The sequence below is a fragment of the Zootoca vivipara genome, chromosome 9 (genome assembly GCF_965207765.1).
Source record: "Zootoca vivipara chromosome 9, rZooViv2.hap1.1, whole genome shotgun sequence".
NCBI classification, from domain to species: Eukaryota; Metazoa; Chordata; class Lepidosauria; order Squamata; family Lacertidae; genus Zootoca; species Zootoca vivipara.
Genome location: NC_142592.1, coordinates 27104184 through 27122514, shown reverse-complemented (window position 1 = coordinate 27122514; position 18331 = coordinate 27104184). Strand labels below are relative to the sequence as shown.

General features: G+C 42.8%; 1 protein-coding gene across 12 annotated transcripts in view; it reads left to right on the top strand.

The window, feature by feature from the left end:
• GRIP1 (glutamate receptor interacting protein 1) overlaps positions 1-18331 on the top strand; it is a 315585-nt gene that overhangs the window by 225967 nt on the left and 71287 nt on the right. For all 12 annotated transcript variants that reach the window (XM_088676455.1, XM_035127918.3, XM_088676453.1 and 9 more), the window contains exon 2: positions 584-664. In XM_088676455.1, the coding sequence (XP_088532581.1) occupies positions 584-664 (81 nt within the window). The remainder of the gene's footprint in view (positions 1-583; positions 665-18331) is intronic.

Here is an 18331-nt window from a genome sequence, read left to right as displayed (position 1 = left end):
CCCCGCCCTCCCCAGTCAAAACCGGGCTCAGGGCGGCTGACACCAGTAACATTACAATAAGACGTAAAAGGGGGGGATTAATTAAAATAAAGGTTAAAATACATTTTAAATTTTAAAATGCAGCCTCATTTTAAAGTAGCCCAAATCAAAACCATAGGGAGGAAAACATAGGGGTCAGACTGAGTCCAGCCCAAAGGCCAGACGGAATAGCTCCATCTTCCCGCAGGGCCCTTGTCTCCTGTGAGAGAGTACTGAAAAAGCCTTGGCCCTAGTTGAGACCAGTCTAACCAACTTATGGCTAGGGATCTCCAAAATGTTGTTATTTGTGGACCTTAAAGTCCTCTGCGGGGCATACCAGGAGAGGCGGTCCCGTAGGTATGAGGGTCCTAAGATTAGCAACATGTCAAATGCTACTGAAGTGAGCATTTGATGAAAATATGGTGGTTTCCTAATTCTAGACCCACTATATAAAATAAGCCTTTTTCTCTTTTACTGCAAAGCAGCAGAACAATCCATTGGGGGAATCAGATGAAATATACGACACACCTTGAATCTGAAATTGTCATTATTTTCTGTGTTTCAGATGAGAGTCCATACACTAAATCTACAAACCAGACAAAACCACCCGAAGGAGCATTGGCTGTAAGGAGGCAGAGTATCCCAGGTATACTGCTATTTTTCAGCTTCAAGTAATTCTCAGATCACTCTTGGGAAGGCGATTCTTTGAATTAATTAAGTGTTCTGCTCTTCTTGTGAAGAGCACTTTGAATTAGTTATAAGTGTAGTTTCTGCTCCTAATTGCCTAGGTTATGCACTATTCTGAGGGTGGCTTTGGACTGACAAGCAGTGACAAGGGAAGCACAAATGATTCATGTGTTCTCTCTTCTGCGTTACGTATTAAGCAAATATCCCCTGCAGGGAGATATGTGAGACTGTGTGCAGCTCACGTACATCACCAAGTGGGTGTTGAGTGAGCCTCCACTTTATATGTTACACAGGAATTATATATCACACACACACAATTATTATTGCGCAGTCAGGCAGAGTCCCCCCTAAACCCCGGGCAGCCCCGAGCGGAATAAAGACGCAAGACCACGTTTTATGGGATTGAAATTGGCCACAGCTTTATTAAAATTCAGATGTAGGAAGACCTTGGCTCAGGCATTGGGCGTGTACCCCTCCCAGCCCCCAGCCGGGGGTGGGGTAACTTTCAGGGTTGTCCAGCATGTGCGGGGGTTGGGCTAACTCTGGAGAACATATGTTCAAGCAGATAGCCCGCCCCCCGCGATCGCCGCCGCTGGAAGGGGAGGGCAATGACAGCCAACTGGCATCGCCAAATGCGCCCCCCTTTTGCCCCGTTTATGGGAACCCTGTTATCGCCGCCGCGATGGGGCGGGGGTCTCCGCCCATGCCCCGCCCCTTTATGTAAATGACTAAAGGATTCCGCCCAAGGCCGGCAACCGCCAAGTTGTAGCGAATTGCTACGGGAAAGGCGAAACCTGCCAATGCAGGGAAATTCATTTCCGGCCCTTTAACAGCAGCCTTGTCGTAGCAGCGCCTGCGTGCATGTACGCCTGTGGAAGGAATAAACCTGTAAAGCAAGCATTTTAGTGAGTGGAGGGTGGGAAAGCTCTGAATCCGTCGGCTGCTTCCCCCGAATGCCTTCTCTTCTCTGTGTGCCAGGTAAGGCTACCTGTTCCTACATAGCCAATCCCCGGCACGCCTCCCCTTGGCTGGATTGGACAACTGACCAAGTGGGCGGAGACACCAGTCTCCAGCCTCAGGTAGGCAGTGCCGGCTTCCGAACTTCCAGGGCTGCCTTAGGGATCCCAGGGGGGCTGCACGCAACTGCGCAAAATGCGCCTCCCCTTTTAGGTTGGGGAAACGGTCATTGTCCCATAGTTTGAAGCACCTTAATTGTATTACACACCATCTTACTTTCACCAGGAAACATGTTTTATAGCCTTCTTGGTGCTATCTTCAATTGATTGTCTAGTAGTTGAAACCCTTACAACTTCTCATGTTCATTCTGGGCAATTTTAGAAGATGGTGCTTTGCCTGTGAACACATAAATTCCAGCTGATTATGCTCACTTCTTCTTATCTTCCTGAATAATCACCAAAGCTTGGCAAGACATTCAGGTAAATGACCTAGACAACATGCAAACTGCCACCTTCCTTATAGTCAGGCTGCAGGACAGCCACACTTCATGTGTCCTTGTGAGCATATTCCAGATGGCACGGCATTTGTGCCATTTTATTCATGCTATTGAGAGTTGTCCTACGTCAGTAGTAATGGTAGTGACTGTGTTACACAGCCCAAGAGAGTTGAAGGCATGGGCATCATGTCCATCAAAACAGACAGACACCTGTAGGTAAAGTTATATGGTAGCAGCATATTTGGAGCATGGCTTCTAAATTGCTCGGCATTTCATCAGTAGCTCCCTCAGTGTCTTTCGAGTGACTGCCATCGGTAGACAACCCCCACCACTGAGAGATACAACACATGATCTTATCACTGTCTTAACCTCTTGTCACTCTTATGCTTTGAAGCGCAGGGCTCTTTTATGAGGAATAAGAGACCTTTGATCCAAAACACGGAGACCCCTCTGTCAACTCACAGTGTCACTGCTGTTCACATCTCTCACTGTTATGGCATTGATGTAGCTTCGGTCGAGAGTAACGAAAATAATGAGCATTCACCCCTTCAGCATCAAACACATGTGAGAGGGTATTATTGCAGATCCACTGAGATGCACTGGAAGTTTTTAGGGTAGGGAATATGATGCTTGTGTGACTAAGGCAGGCAGAAAGCGAATGCTGCTTTCCATAAAGCTGTTTATGTACGCTGTCCAGAAATGTTACACTGTAAAGAAAGCATGTGATTTTATAACTCTATAGTGTTATAACATTTTTAGCCTCAAAGAAGCGTTCTGCAAAAACATGTGTTTCATTATCAGTTTATTATTACCTCTGATTTTGATGAACACTGAAGCATCCTAGGAAAGCAGAAGGTATTTAGAGAAGCAGATATTTATCCTGATATTCTAGCCTTAACCAAATACAGCAACATCCCTTTGTATTTGACCCAGTTCTGCAGATACTTGGAGAGATGAATTGGAGATGACAAGGAGGCTGAATAGTGCATAGCAACCATCCCTTGCTGTCAGTGGTTGTTGGCAGCCTATCCGCATGTGCTTTGATTTCCCCCAAAAGAGACATTCACTTCTATGGGTATTATCCTTCAGTGGATATTCCCTGCAAACGTAGGAAGCTGCCTTGCACCAAGTCAGATCATTAATTCATCAAGTTCACTATTGCCTGAGCTCAGAATTGCAGTGATTGGCTCTCCAAGAACTTCCCAGCCTGCTCTGGAGTCGTCAGGGATCGACTCTGCGTCTGCATTGGTGGGACGTGCTTTTCCTTCAGAATTAATAGCTGAAATATTTTAGTAGAAGATGCTTAGGGCCTTGTAACAATAATCAGTTTTAATGTTGATTAGTAATAGCAGCAACTTAGCATGTGTTTGAAAGTGCTGTGTATGTGTTCAGTTGCAATTCTTGCAACTGTCCTGTATATTACAAATGGGTTGAATTTAAGCTGAGGCAGGTGTGCTTGCCTAAGGATACCTGACCACTTAATCCCCCTTAAAGGTGGGATTCAAACTGTGGGATTCGTGATTTGCAGTTCAGTAGCCACTATGCTACACCAGCATACATATGTGTGTGTATAAACGTGCTTGTATGCTTATAGGCACAACAGCTACTGAGCTGCCGTAGTACTGAAGAATAGGTCACACCATATAGCAGGCATAGGCAAACTCAGCCCTCCAGATGTTTTGGGACTACAACTCCCATCATCCCTTGCTAACAGGACCAGTCGTCAGGGATGATGGGAGTTGTAGTCCCAAAACATCTGGAGGGCCGAGTTTGCCTATGCCTGCCATATAGATCACACCTCCCTGGACCCATTGCCCAGGGTCCTTGCATTGGACCAGCGAAACTGGCTAGAGTTGGGACAAATGTTTGATGGGACTGTTAGAGGACACAAATCTTAAACTGAAGAGAGGAAAAACTACCTCCAGAACTGATAGTCTCCTGCTGAATAATGTCAAATTATCTAAGAACTATAAGATCTAATTATAGATTAGAGACATGAAAACTCTAGTCCAACTCTGCATTCAGGCTGGATTTTCTTTTTTATAGCTGAACAGTCCTAACACATGAATAATAATGATATTTAACATTTCATAGTGCTTTCAAGTTTTCGAAGCACTTCACATGCATTAACTAGCTACAGCTCTTACAACCATGATGTAAGGTAAGTCAATATTCTCCCCCCACATACACACACAAACCCCATTTTGCAGTTGTGGGAGGGAGGCTTCCCTAAGGCCACCATAGGCGAGATTTTAGCTACTATGCTATTACACTAGCACTCAAAGCCTAAATCATTTGATTAGGTTGTACAGAAAGCCAATAGCATGCCAGAGAGGCTAGCAATTCAGCATGTATAGTGCTTCCACCCTTACTTCAAATATTATGTGTCACCACATGTAAAAGAGAGAACGTGTTGTGTCGAACATGGTGGTAGGTGTCTCCTTCCAACAGCAGAAGGATTTCTGCTTGCACAATGAAACTTCACCCACTCTCTTCCCCAGACATCCTCTAAATCTGTTCTGGGTTTTCCCTTCCAGCACTCTGGAGAAGGTTTGGGGAGGGCACAGGGGAGCAAGGGACAGTTCCATTGTGGAAGCAAAAAATCCTTGTGCTAATCAGACAACTGCATTGGATGCAGCCCAATGAAGAAAAGTGCACCCAAAATTATGAGGCAGGTGGTGTATCTTACAAATGTCGAATACTTAAGAAATGGGAAGTTTTTAGAAATGACTACAGGGTACATGAAACTTTTGCAAGATTCAAAGAGCGATCCTGTACAATGATCCTGCAGGGCAAGAGGACAAGCCACCACAATGCTGGTGAGATGGCTGCTATACAGTGGACTCGCTCACCCCTGGAGGTGGGAACACACAAATAGGAAACTATCCAAAATAGTGGGAAACCAGTAAAATTTCAGGCATCCCATGAAACTGATTGGTTTGCAGGACAAAGACAAACTTCTTTGGTTTGCAGGACAAAGACACACAGTATGCCATCCAATTGTGGAATTCATTGCTATAAGATGTTGTAATGCATCATAACTTTTTTTAAAAAAATAAAATGATATGTTGGTGTTATATCAGTTTGACAGGGACTGTTATAAACGATAACTGAAATAAAACCCACATATATAGTGGATTTTTCATTGTTCAAATTGCTAGTCCGAACTAAATTTGTAGCTGGCTGGAGTCTTCCTGCCAGTGGTAAGTTTTTCGCCTGGCAAAATGATGTCTAGTGTACTTGAAAACTGTAACTGTAGAACAGAGTCCCTTGGAAGGCAGGGGATTGTTGTTGGAGGTTTTTCTGGACCTTTCAGAGATACTAGAGCAGCAGATTTCCTCTATTCGCTTTGGGATCAGGCTAGGTGACCCTTAAAGTGATTTCCATTTCAGTGACTCGTTTACTGAATTTCGAAACGATGAACACAAATTATCGTGGCGTATGTACAATTTTATAACGCAGCTATGTGTGAAAACGAGCACCTCTTTCGATACTATTTATAAACAGATTGTTCTGTGGATGATCTCTCTAGTTCTTCCTTGAAATAGCTTTCTAGTTCTCTGGATTTTTCTTTACTATGCACTACTTCTATAAGTTACGGCAAGTGTTGTGAAGTAGATTAGAGGAGTACTGCATTCCTCCCTTTTGCAAAACAAGGGGAATGGCCAGGACTTCTGCAGAAAGGTTATAGATCTTTTGACAATTTAAGCCATGGGTTCTCATAGGACAGGGATGTCCAAATTCCAAGAGACTGCAATCTACTCCCACTAAAAAAATCTGGTAGTTGTTAAGCTTTTTGGTGGGAGGAAGACCCAAAGTTGTTGAGATTTTGGTTTTTTGGGGTCAACCACTAAAGATCACACAATCGACTGGTAGATCACGATCGACCTGTTGGACATTGCTGTTATAGAAGATTACTACAGGACTCTTCTTGGTAGTTCCACCGACCTCATGAGTCCAGGGGGTGGCAGCCCGTGAGAGGGCATTCTCTGTGGCAGCCCCTAAGCTGTGGAATTTCATTGCCACAGAGGTGTGTCTAGTACCTTCATTGCACAGGTTTCATCAAATGCTGAAGATGTACCTCTTTGCTTTTGCCTTTGACACCTGACAACAACAACAACAACAACAACAACAACAACAACAACAATTTATTACAGTGGTACCTCGCTAGACAAACGCCTCGCGGCACGAAAAAAAACGCAAGATGAAAACGTTTTGCAATTTTTTGGCAGACTCGCAAGCCGTGCCATAGAAAACTTCGCAAGATAAAGCAGGGCACCGCGAGGAGGTGACTTTAATCCACTGAAATGGCAGCTGGCAGCCGAGCAGTAGCTGGATCCCCCTCACTCTCACCTTAAGCTGCCTGCGCGCGAACGGGAGAGCTGTCTGGTTGGGCGCGAGGGTCCAGCTGCTGGGGAAGGTGGGAGGGCCCTCCTTCTGCTTCCCCCTCCCCAGGGCCTTAAAACTTCTGGAGCAGCCGTCTGGTTGGGCGCACGAATGGCGCACGAACGGCTGCTGGGGAAGGAGGGAGGGAACCTCTCCCTGGCCCTCCTCCTGCTTCCCCCTCCCCTTAAAATATGAAAAACTTCCGGCCGTGGCGGGTGAGTTGGTGTCTTTTTTGTGCTTCTCCCCCCCCCTAGAATGCATGAATTAAATTTCAATGCATTCCCATGGGAAACCGCGCTTTGCAAGACGAAATTATCGCAACGAATTAATTTCATCTTATGAGGTACCACTGTACTTATACCTCATCCATTGGACTGGTTTGCCCCAGCCACTGTGGGTGGCTTCCAACAGATGACAGACAGATAGATAGATGATAGATAGATAGACATAGATAATGACAACAGGATTGTGTGTGTGTGTTAATTTATATATATGGATCTACCCTCTTGTTCTGATTGCAATTTTTTTTAAAAAAACTGATTTTAATACTGTATTTTTATACTGTTGTAACTCACCCTGGGACCTTATGGAAAAAGGCAGCTGGGAAATAAAATAAAACAATCTTCCCACATAGGACCAGGGAAATGAACAGTGAAATGGAGCTGCCTTAGTAGCACTACAGTGCTTGAATCATTTCACAGGCTACGTGTTAATTCCACTCCTCTTTTAGTCACTTTGCAGGGGAAGTGGAAAGAGTGGGGTATAGACTCTTCTGAAGTGCTCTTTTTATTTTTATTGTTTTAAACAGCTAGTGTGTGATTCATGCCATGAGGATACCTGTCACTTTCATCCTGTTATCTCACTGTGCAAAGTCAACAAATGATTGATTCTTTCATAGGGATATGCAGATTTAATGAAAGTAAAGGCAGTTAATTAAAATTACGTACAGGTTGGTTATGCCCAAATTGCAGTTTAAACTTTTGTCAGGCTTATCCCCTCTCTGAGCATCATTTATCATTGTAAAACTGAATTACTGTTTAGTCCTATCATTTAATTTAATGCCAAAATTAATTCTGTGATTAAAGTATATGCCTTGAGAATACTCCACAAAACAAGAACTGAGAAATTCCCTGTTGCATGTTGTGTGTCATAGTCAGTGTTATAGTAATTAATGCACCCTGGCACCATGTGGCAGATTATTTGGGTCAGAAAATTTTGGTCTGTGTTCAAAACAGCTTACTCCTGTTCAGATTAGTACTGGGGTGCATGCTTAAAACTGTCTTACTTGAATTAGAAAAGATTTAGGGAAATGCCTAAGTACATTCTGAATCTAATCCTCTATGTCTGAATGGAGCAGAGAAAAACTGCTGACACCATAAATAAACAGGGCATGCCTTTGCAAAAATTTATATATTTAAAAAAGGTATTTATCATGGCAGATGTATGATCATTTGAAGTTTGATTGCTTAAATTATGGAAAGAAAAATACTAGAAGGCAGTTTATGCACACGGTTGTTTTGATAGGTGAGGAAATCATTGATGTAAAGATGGTGATAAGTAACTTTCCTGCTGGCTGCTCTAAGAGTCTTATCCAGTTCACAGGACCTACTCCATGTAATCTGGCTTCACTCTGGGGACCTTGCCAAAGCAAAACCTTTTTTAGCCTACCTCTCCTGCCCTGGGCTACATACAGTAATGGAACTGCAATAGCTTTTGCTCTGCCTGGTCTATTTATCTGCAGCTCCATCTGCTCCCATTTGGCTTCCTACTGTCCTACTTATTGGAGGAAACTGCTAAAATACAGAACTGGATTCAATGGCGTACAGGAAGAGTGAGCAAATATTAATGGGAAAGGGGTTTCTGTGCTAGAGTGGGTAAAACGTTCATGAATATTCTAGCTGCTGTGGGGAAAGTTCAGACACAGAGCTTCTCCCTACATGCATGTTCACTACTTGATTACCACAGCTTCAAATTTTGACTTGCTAGCATATAGCAACCAACATAGAAACACTGCATTTGCATCACCGAGCTTCGCTTCAGATACAGTGGTTTTCAGTTGCGCAAACTCCCTTCTTCACCTGTGAATTCATCAATGAAGGGTGAAACATGGAGTTGTTGACTTTTATGCATGTGAGCCCTGATGTCCGCAATAGCAGAAGCTAGATCAGGCATCCCCAAACTTTGGCCCTTCAGATGTTTTGGACTACAATTCCCATCTTCCCCAACCACAGGTGCTGTTAGCTAGGGATCATGGGAGTTGTAGGCCAATACATCTGGAGAGCCGCAGTTTGGGGATGCCTGAGCTAGATGGAACTGGAGGAAAAGCCTCAGACGTGGCTATGCTGAAGGTCTCTATTTAATAGTGACTATATGCATGCTATTCATCACTCAGATAAGGTCATGATTCCATTATAGCAGTGACTTGGTCAGTGACTGATCTGAAACATGACTGCTCTAGGTCAGAAGTCTGAAGTACCTTTCTCTGACCACTCCTGTTTCCTGATTCCAGTTTTTACAACCTTTAACAGGATACACAGTCTCTTCCCGATTGGGCCCATTCCTTGCTATCCTCTCCAGATCACAGATGAACCACAATCTCGTTACAATTCTCTGTGCACTGGACCATACTACTTCTTTTATGCATGCTAGTCTCCCTCGCCCAGCAATTTCAGAATTTTATATTGAATAATACTGAGGCATTTATGAGCCCATCTTTAGACGCTGTCATTTCAAATAAAACTGGTGTGTCCATGGGCAATAATTCCCATGGGGCTGTAACTGATGCAACGTCATGCATTTCTTACATGCTTGACCTCCTTATTTCCCCCACATGATCTCAAAGATGCCTCAGACACTGTGGTTGTAAGGAAAGTGTGAAAAGTCGTATCAAATAGGTCAAACACTTTATTGGCTCAACCTTTATGGATAGGTCACATTTATTTAAGTTATAACTCATGACAAGCAAACAAGAAACATATAAAGCAAGATGACAATGCAATATAAAACAAAGAGTAACAAGAACATCAATTTACACGATGGTTATAGCAAGGAAACTTGGCTGACATTTTATAGCAACCTAGAAGAAAATTGCTACTTTCTTAGTAATCTTCTATTTGCTATTGTTAGCAAATAGATTATCAAGTTTTTATGGATGTGGCCAATGGATTTGACCCTCCAGTAATTGGGCAAGAAACTTAACATTGCTTCTTCAGGGATAGCCCAGTGAGATATATAAATGTTGTAAATTTTTCACAACGTGGGCTCCACAAGTAGATAGAAAAGTTGTTATGAAAGCATCCATCTAAAACAGAGGATGGTGTCAGTAGTGACCTCAAAGTGTAAAAACCTTTCCTTGGGAGAAATTTGCAAAGGTCAGGAAGATAGGATTCATCCACGATTCAGTTTTAATCTAGCATCCTACTGTGCCGCAAGATTGGCTACTAATGTCAAATCACAGAGTGCAATTAATCACAGAGCTTAGATTTAAATTCCTGTTGTGCTCTATTGGCTCTAATGCCTTGAAAATATTGCAGGAAAAATTATACTCATATATCACATGATCAACTTTATCAGTCCGAGTCTATTTAGTCACATAAAAATGTTCTAGAAAACAATTGTTCTGATATTGGGCAATGTATCATCATCATCTAAAAACTGAGATTCATGCAGCAATGTAATACTCATCTTCCTGGGAGAAAGAACCATTGAATGCAGTAGTCTTTACTTCTGAGCACACATAAGATTGTGCTGCTGAGTCAGAAATTAAATAGGTTCTGGTGCACTTTACTTTTAACAGGTAAAGTAGTTTTATGAGGCAGAATAGAAAGATAGCTAATGAACTAGAAAGTGGGGGTGTTAGTAGCTTTGCAAAAGATCTTTCCTCTCTGACATGCCATTGTTATTAGAATATGGTTACCAGATTTTTTTTCAATGAATCTGACGACACTTTTTTTGAAGCAGAGTAGCAACAGGGAGTTAGTAGTTGGGGGGGGGGAGTGAGGCAAAAGACCCTGGCCCAAGCACACATGCATATTGTATAAAGGTGCAAAGCCCTTCTTTCACACCCTGTGAAACATAAATGCGCAGAGTTTTTTTAAAAAAACTGGGCAACGGTGTGCCACCCACCCATGACTCCCAAGCCTTCCCTGATCTCCTTCCCCCTTCCCCCTTTGTTTTGACAGATCAGGGGAGGCTCGGGAGTCACGGGCAGGCAGCCGTTGCTCAGGAGGGGCCAGCCTGGTAGTGCAGTTGGCTTTGGCTGGCTTGCTCACTGCCATGGCGCAGGAAAAATTGTGAGCGCCACGGCAGTGAGCAGCTCCTGAAGCCAGCCAGAGCCAACTGTGCTAACAGGCTGGCTCCGGGCTGCTGAGGCTGCAGCTGCCACGTTTCCCGGGGACAGATTTGCAAATCTGGGGACGTCTGGGAACCCTATAGTAGAAGAGCTTTGAGAGTTTCCTAAGTTCATCTGCTCTTCTAACAATGGAGCTGCACCAGAGGAAGAACGGGCCATTTGTAAAGGTAAAAAAAGCAGCTCTGATTTTACTCCTCAGGACTGGAGCAGGAGGAGGCCCTCCTACAACACTACTTCCCCTGGGATCAAAAACATGGCTGAGTTGAGTTTGTAAGTGTGTGCAGGTTGCTTGTCTCCCTTCTCTCTGTGTATGCATGCTATAGGCGGCCCTGTTTAGGGACATTTTAAATGTTTGATGCTGTATTGTTTTTAATATTCAGTTGGAAGCCGCCCAGAGTGGCTGGGGAAACCCAGCCAGATGGGCGGGGTATGAATAATAAATTATTATTATTATTATTATTATTATTATTATTATTATTATTATTATATTTTGTTTGGCAATTTCCTGGTAAACATGTTAAACATTTTTAAATATTTTTTAAATGATGGATAAGTGATACTTTGCTATATAGTGAAGTAGCCAACTATCTACAAATGTTCCATGAAATTCCCATAAGTTAATACACATTGCATGTTTATCATGAATACTTTGTCTTGAAAGTGACAATTAATCCTGAAGGTTTGGAAGCACAAATGACAAACAATTTTTTCCCATCATCAAACAAATTAAAGACATAATTTCACTTTCCAGCTGTAGTCTGGTACTACATTTGAAGTGACCTGAATGAAGAAGAATTTTATAATTTATAATTATTGTACAGTATACAGATTCTACTAGAGAGCTCTAAAAACAATAGACAGGAAGGGAAGATAGTTTTTTTTTCAAGCCCAAGTATATGAATTCATTTTTATTATATTATTTATGTACTATTTTACTTCCTTTTTATACACAAACTGTTCATTTCCAATGAACTTCCCATATATAAAAACCAAAGAGCAGATGAAAATAAAAAGTTCCCTCAACAAATCATTTTTACTGGTATCAGTGCTGAAAATTGGAAATTTGTTTAGAATAGCACTGAAAAAAGTTAACTTGTTGCAGGAAATTAGAAGAGGTTCCTTCAATCTCCATGATAAACAAGATCATTAACTCCATTGGTTTTGTTTATTTGGTGCAGTCATCCTCATCTCTACGTATTTGATAGCCGAAGGCCATAAATCATTTTCATGTAATGTTATGTCCCTATTAATTGCTTTCCTTTGTTGTTCAAAAAGTGCACTAGCAAATAAATATTTTACTTACTTTTTATATGTAAAGGGTTTATTGTCAATAAACCCCTGACATATAAAAACCAAAGGACTGATCGGAATGAATGAAAAAGTCTGTGCTGAAAATTGGAAATTTATTTAGATCATAATTGAAAAAGATTTTTTTTCCTGAAAAGGGAAAGTCAATAATACTTTGCATTTATCTTCAACATTTTGGAGAGTCACATTCCCTACATATCATTTTTTCACACTGGGGGGTCATTTTATGTAATATATGTTATTCATCACCGAAAACTCTGATCCGTCATTTGCGAACTATACCACCCTAAAAAACCAATATGAAGAAACAGCTGCCATGTCTTGATCTAAACATATGAACAACATGCTCTATAGATATATCCCTTAGGATGTTGCTAAGAGGATTGTATGCTGTAGTGGTACATATGATGCTAAGTAAAAATGGGGCTTTCAGTGTTATGTTCCAGCTCTCTAGAATCAGCTTCAGATTAAAATTAGGGTAGCACCTAACATTTTGCTTTTAGGTGGTTCTTGAAAGCTTACATTTCCTGAAGTGTCTTCAGGGTCTTTCCTAAAATGTGTGTCTGCTGCTGGCATCCGGCTGTCTTGAGACAGATTTGAGGAAGCCTCAAATCTTCTCCTAGATTTGAGGCTTCCTCAAACTCTGCCCTCCAGATGTTTTGAGACTACTGTACAATGCCAATCATCCCCGACCACCGGCCCTGCTAGCTAGGGATCATGGGAGTTGTAGGCCAAAAACATCTGGAGGGCCACAGTTTGAGGAAGCCTTTCCTGAATGGACTATCTTCCCAGGTTGACAAGCCCCAGCTGCCCTTCACTTCCCTCTACAGCACATGCAGAAATAATAATAATAATAATAATAATAATAATAATAATAATAATAATAATAATAATTTATTTATTTATACCCCACCCATCTGGCTGGGTTTCCCCAGCCACTCTGGGCGGCTTCCAACAGAAAAATGAAATAAAATAATTTATTAAACATTAAAAGCCTCCCTAAACAGGGCTGCCTTCAGATGTCTTCTAAAAATCTGGTAGCTGTTTTTCTCTTTGACATCTGATGGGAGGGTGTTCCGCAGGGCGGGCGCCACCACCGAGAAGGCCCTCTGCCTTCTTGACAGAGGGTGACAACTAAGGAAAGAGATCCTTCTCTATGGTCCTCCCACTCCACCATGTGTAGAATGCTCTCCCCAAAGAGAAAGGGTGCAGAACCTTTTCAGGCCAAATCTCACTTTGGGGCAGCCTTCTAAGGGCCACCTGCCAGTGGTGGGTGTGTTAGGATTTTATCTATCCTTAGCTGCTACAGCAAGGACTAGTGAGTTTGGTTTAAATCACACGAGTGTCTGAGAGAATGTGAGAACGGAAGTCTATCTTATCTCTTCTGCCTAAGTGTTGTTATTGTATCTGTTGGTTTCACTTCTGCCGTTTCGCAGTTCTGTACTCTTGTTCGGAGAACACAGACGTGATTATGGAGTCTCTGTATATAGACTGTAAATAAAGTACAGTAGAACTACAGATGAATCTTTCTTCTTGCTACATGATGTTAGAAGACCTGCGTGCTCTTTTCATGAGGAAAGAGTCGCACATTTCTGGCACTCTGGACTGAAGGAACATGCCAGCCAGAGAGGGCCACCAGAAAGACGCTCCGGAGTCCTGGGGAGTATGCCCTCTCCCCAGAGTGTTTTTCTTACAGGGTGGTGCCAGAGGCAAAAGTGGGTGGGAAAATGAATGTAAATTTCACCTTGGCTAGATGCCCCTCTCTTTCCTCCATCTGGGATTATCAGAGAATGCATTCCAGTTACACAAAAACACTCAAGCAGGTTGCAAACCAGGGCTGCTGAGAGTTGCAGCCAGAAGAGAGAGTGCATGGCCTGGGGAGGGGATTGTGGGCTACTGAGAATCTCAGGGGCCACAAAAGAGGTGTAGAGGTCCGTATTTAGCCCCTACGCTTGATACTCCCCAGCCCATGCTAAGGAGGCTCACTTGACACATGCTTTAATGTCCCTTTTAATCTTCCAAGTCCTTTAATATCTCTTTAACATTTTAATTTCATTTTAACACCTCTAATTTTAGTCACTATTAAATCTTATGGGGACATGTTCTATTGGGGTTTTCAGATTTTAAATGATTGTGCCATGTGCTCACACTTGCTTTTTGGTTGTTGTTGCTGGTTGGTTGCATCATTTTGAATTGTTCGCATTTCGAATTTATGTATTTATTTATAAACTTTATGTCCTGCAGTATAAAAAGAATTCTCTAAGCGGTTTACATAAAATATAATTGGGAAGGGGGGATCAATATAAATTCATAGAGCATCAACGGTCCAATAGAACTCTTTTACGAGCTAAATAAAAACAGAATAAAATTATATACCATAGATCAGGGTTTCCCAACCTGGTGCCCTCAGCTTCCATCAGCCCCAGCAAGTATAGTCATGCTTTCCCGAAACTGTTGGGATTTGTAATGCAAAACAGCAGGAAGGCCCAAGGTTGGCAAAGGCTACCATGGATGTTTCTTTGTTTGTTTTTAAAAAAGCCTTAAGGAATAATAATTTCTATTTATTTAAAAGGTATATCAAGCTAGTTATTGGCTCCGCCTCTCAAACTACCCAGGGGGGAGCATTCTCAAAGGTGGGTGCTACCATTGAGAGGATCTACTTCCATGGAGTCTCCAAGTGATAGTCTGGAGGTTGCGGGATGGCCAGCAAGGTTTCCTTGGCAGATCTTAAGTCTCAATTTGATCAGTAAGCGGGGGAAAGAAAGAACTCTACTAGTTTTAGTGTTTGTTTTCTGTTGTATGTTATGTTGCTTAGATGCTCGTTGCGTAAGGCAACTAATAGTAGTATGCACTATTTATTTAGGAAGTTGCATGTTTGCTTTTTCAATTCCCATTTTAATTGTAATTAACTTGCCTTTGAAAGACATTGCGTACTTGCCATTTTAAAGCCGGCGATAGACTAGAATGTCCCTAGGGACATTCCTTAACAAAAAATATTGTGTGTGTAAAACCTGATAATAGAACAGAACAAATATACTAATTGTAGCAGAACCCAACAACACACTTCAGTACATTTATTCATTAATTTTATATGCATTGGCTCTTTTTAAAAATATATGAATAAAACTCCCTCACCATAATTCCCATTGGAAAGGACAAACACTAGCTTTTCCCTTCTGTTCAAGGTCTTATTGTCTTTGAATACTCAGGGGCTTGCACTGTGCATGCCTCTGTGTCAATAGTAATTGTTTCTAGTAGGATGTAGCTTATTTGTGCATTTATGGCTTTCCCTACCTTGTACCAGCCAAGTCAGTGAAAGGTTAATGTGAACCTTCATGTATTTATCAAGTGATGCCCTTTTAAGGCAATCACTTGTCTCCACACTCGGAACTTGATTGTGCATTCATTTGTCCAGATCAATAGCAAATCTCTCGTTGTGAACCCTTGAACACTCCTTTTCATCACAACACTACAGTATTTAATTATGCAAAACAAGTTTATGGTCATAAGAAGCTTTTGGTAATTTCCCATTTTCATTATATGTAGCCAAGCTTCAGGCTACACCTTCACTTTACAGGCAGGGTCATCCAGCCCATGAAGAGCTGTGAGGCAATTGCCTCAGGGCAGCAGGCTCCCGATAGCCAGGAGAGGTGATCAATCTGGCCTCTGTGGGGGGACACTACTTGTCACCTTCTGCACTTGTTGGCCACTGCCTCCTCTTCTTGCTGCATGCCCCACTCTGTGCTTTCTAGCGTTTTGCCCCTAGAAGAAAAACAGGAATGTTGCCCCTGGCCTCCTCCTAGACCATGTCTTCACCCACATGCTCACTTCCACCCACCACCTACCACAATGCCAGGCACACAGAGGAGGCAGGGGGTGGCATTTCTTCTTTTGCTTCTAGCAGGAAAATGTCCTGGGCTGGGGCGACCCTGTTTACACATCTTCATGGACCTGTAATTACACATAGAAAGGGAAAGGGTAAAGGGACCCCTGACCGCTAAGTCCAGTTGTGGACGACTCTGGGGTTGTGGTGCTCATCTCGCTTTACTGGCCAAGGGAGCCAGCGTACAGCTTCCGGGTCATGTGGCCAGCATGACTAAGCCGCTTCTGGCAAACCAGAGCAGTGCATGGAAACGCTGTTTACCTTCCCGCCGGAGCGGTACCTATTTATCTACTTGCACTTTGACGTGCTTTCGAACTGCTAGGTTGGCAGGAGCAGGGACCGAGCAACGGGAGCTCACCCCATCGCAGGGATTTGAACCGCCGACCTTCTGATTGGCAAGCTCTAGGCTCAGTGGTTTAGACGCACAGCGCCACCCACATCCCTAACTACGCATAAAAGGTAAAGGAACCCCTGACCATTAGGTCCAGTCGTGACTGACTCTGGGGTTGCATCGCTCACCTTGCATTATTGGCCAAGGGAGCCAGCGTACAGCTTCCAGGTCATGTGGCCAGCATGACTAAGCCGCTTCTGGCAAACCAGAGCAGTGCATGGAAACACCGTTTACCTTCCCGCTGTAGCGGTTCCTATTTATCTACTTGCACTTTTACGTGCTTTCGAACTGCTAGGTTGGCAGGAGCTGGGACCAAGCAACAGGAGCTCACCCCGTTGTGGGGATTCAAACCGCCGACCTTCTGATCGGCAAGCCCTAGGCTCTGTGGTTTAACCCACAGCACCACCCGCGTCCCCTAACTACACATGGAGCCCTGCTATAAATGATGGGTGCAATTGTTGTTTGTAAACAAACCTTAAGACGTACCCATAGATCATTTCCCACATGGAGATTCTTACAGGCCTCGATATATCATTTCATCATACTTGATCCCCACAAAGTGCACAACTACTTGTGTTTTTCACTGGCTGAATAAGCAAATGCAGGTAACTGTGCACTATTCAGCAATAATGCAGACTGCCAGGTGTTGGGGAGAGAGCACTGCCGGGACATCTTGGCTTCCTCCACTTCACCTTGGCATGTAGTACCTGGAAATGGAGCATATCAGAAGTTAGCATGGCAGGCTCTACAAAGAAAAACCTTCCTGTGCTTCCTAGAGCAGGACTAAAGAATAAAGTGGCATTATTTCCTAGAAGAATGATTAAACTGCAGCATCCTGGGAAATGGAAGGTTTCATGTGGGTGGGTGTTGGGAATGTGTGACTTGTCCGTCCCCCGTCCCCCTCCCGGAATCCTGCTAACATTTGTTGTAATCTTCACAAATTAAGGTCATTACAAAATTGCTTATCCGTAGCCGCATTTTCCCTGTTTGCCTCCCTTACAGAATGAGTCAGCAGGAATTAGAAATTGATCCCATCTAATGACATGAAACTGTAGTTCGCACACCATGCTTCTCATGTGATAACTAGGACAATAGCTTATCGCAGATAGAACCTTATCACACTAATGCAGTTCTCTTCAATTGGAAGCAAGCTGTGCCATGATAAGCTTATAACTGGATGGCTAACGCATCAAGAGGGTCATGTGATCTGGCCCTCAGTTGCCCTTACACCAGATAGATTGTGTTAGTTTACACATTCAGCTGCTGCATCACAAATTAACTGCAAGGGAATTGCTAAGTAGGCATGGGCAAGAGACTGTGATATTTTCATGGGCTATGGAGACGTTTGGCTGTGCATAATCTTTTCATGCTACAAGAAGGCAGTAGGGTGACCTGGTCCAAAGAAGGACAGGTCTCCTGCCTTCTTAATAGCTATTTAGAAATGGAAATGATTGCTAGTGGCACAAAGCTGAAACCCTTATTTTACAGAACTACCGGTATTAGAGATACAGAATCTCTGTCCTCCTGTCTGTCACCCAGTGAACCCAGTAGGAAGAGAGAACTTGCTGCCTAGCAACATTTTTAAAGCAGATCTCATAATCATATAGTGCACAGGTAGGCAAGTTTATGAAAAAATAAATAAACTTGGAATGGCAGAAAACTAGGTCCTTCTGAAGTGTATTGAAAACTGTACAGTTCTGCTCATTTCCCATTTTAATTGCATTGATTATTATATCCTTCAGTGTAAAAATAGAATCAAAGATTTTAGCTGTTGCTGAAATAAATCAAAGTTCACTCAAATACATTAAAAGTGATGTGAACAGGCAGGATACACTTCCATTTAACTGTGCCACG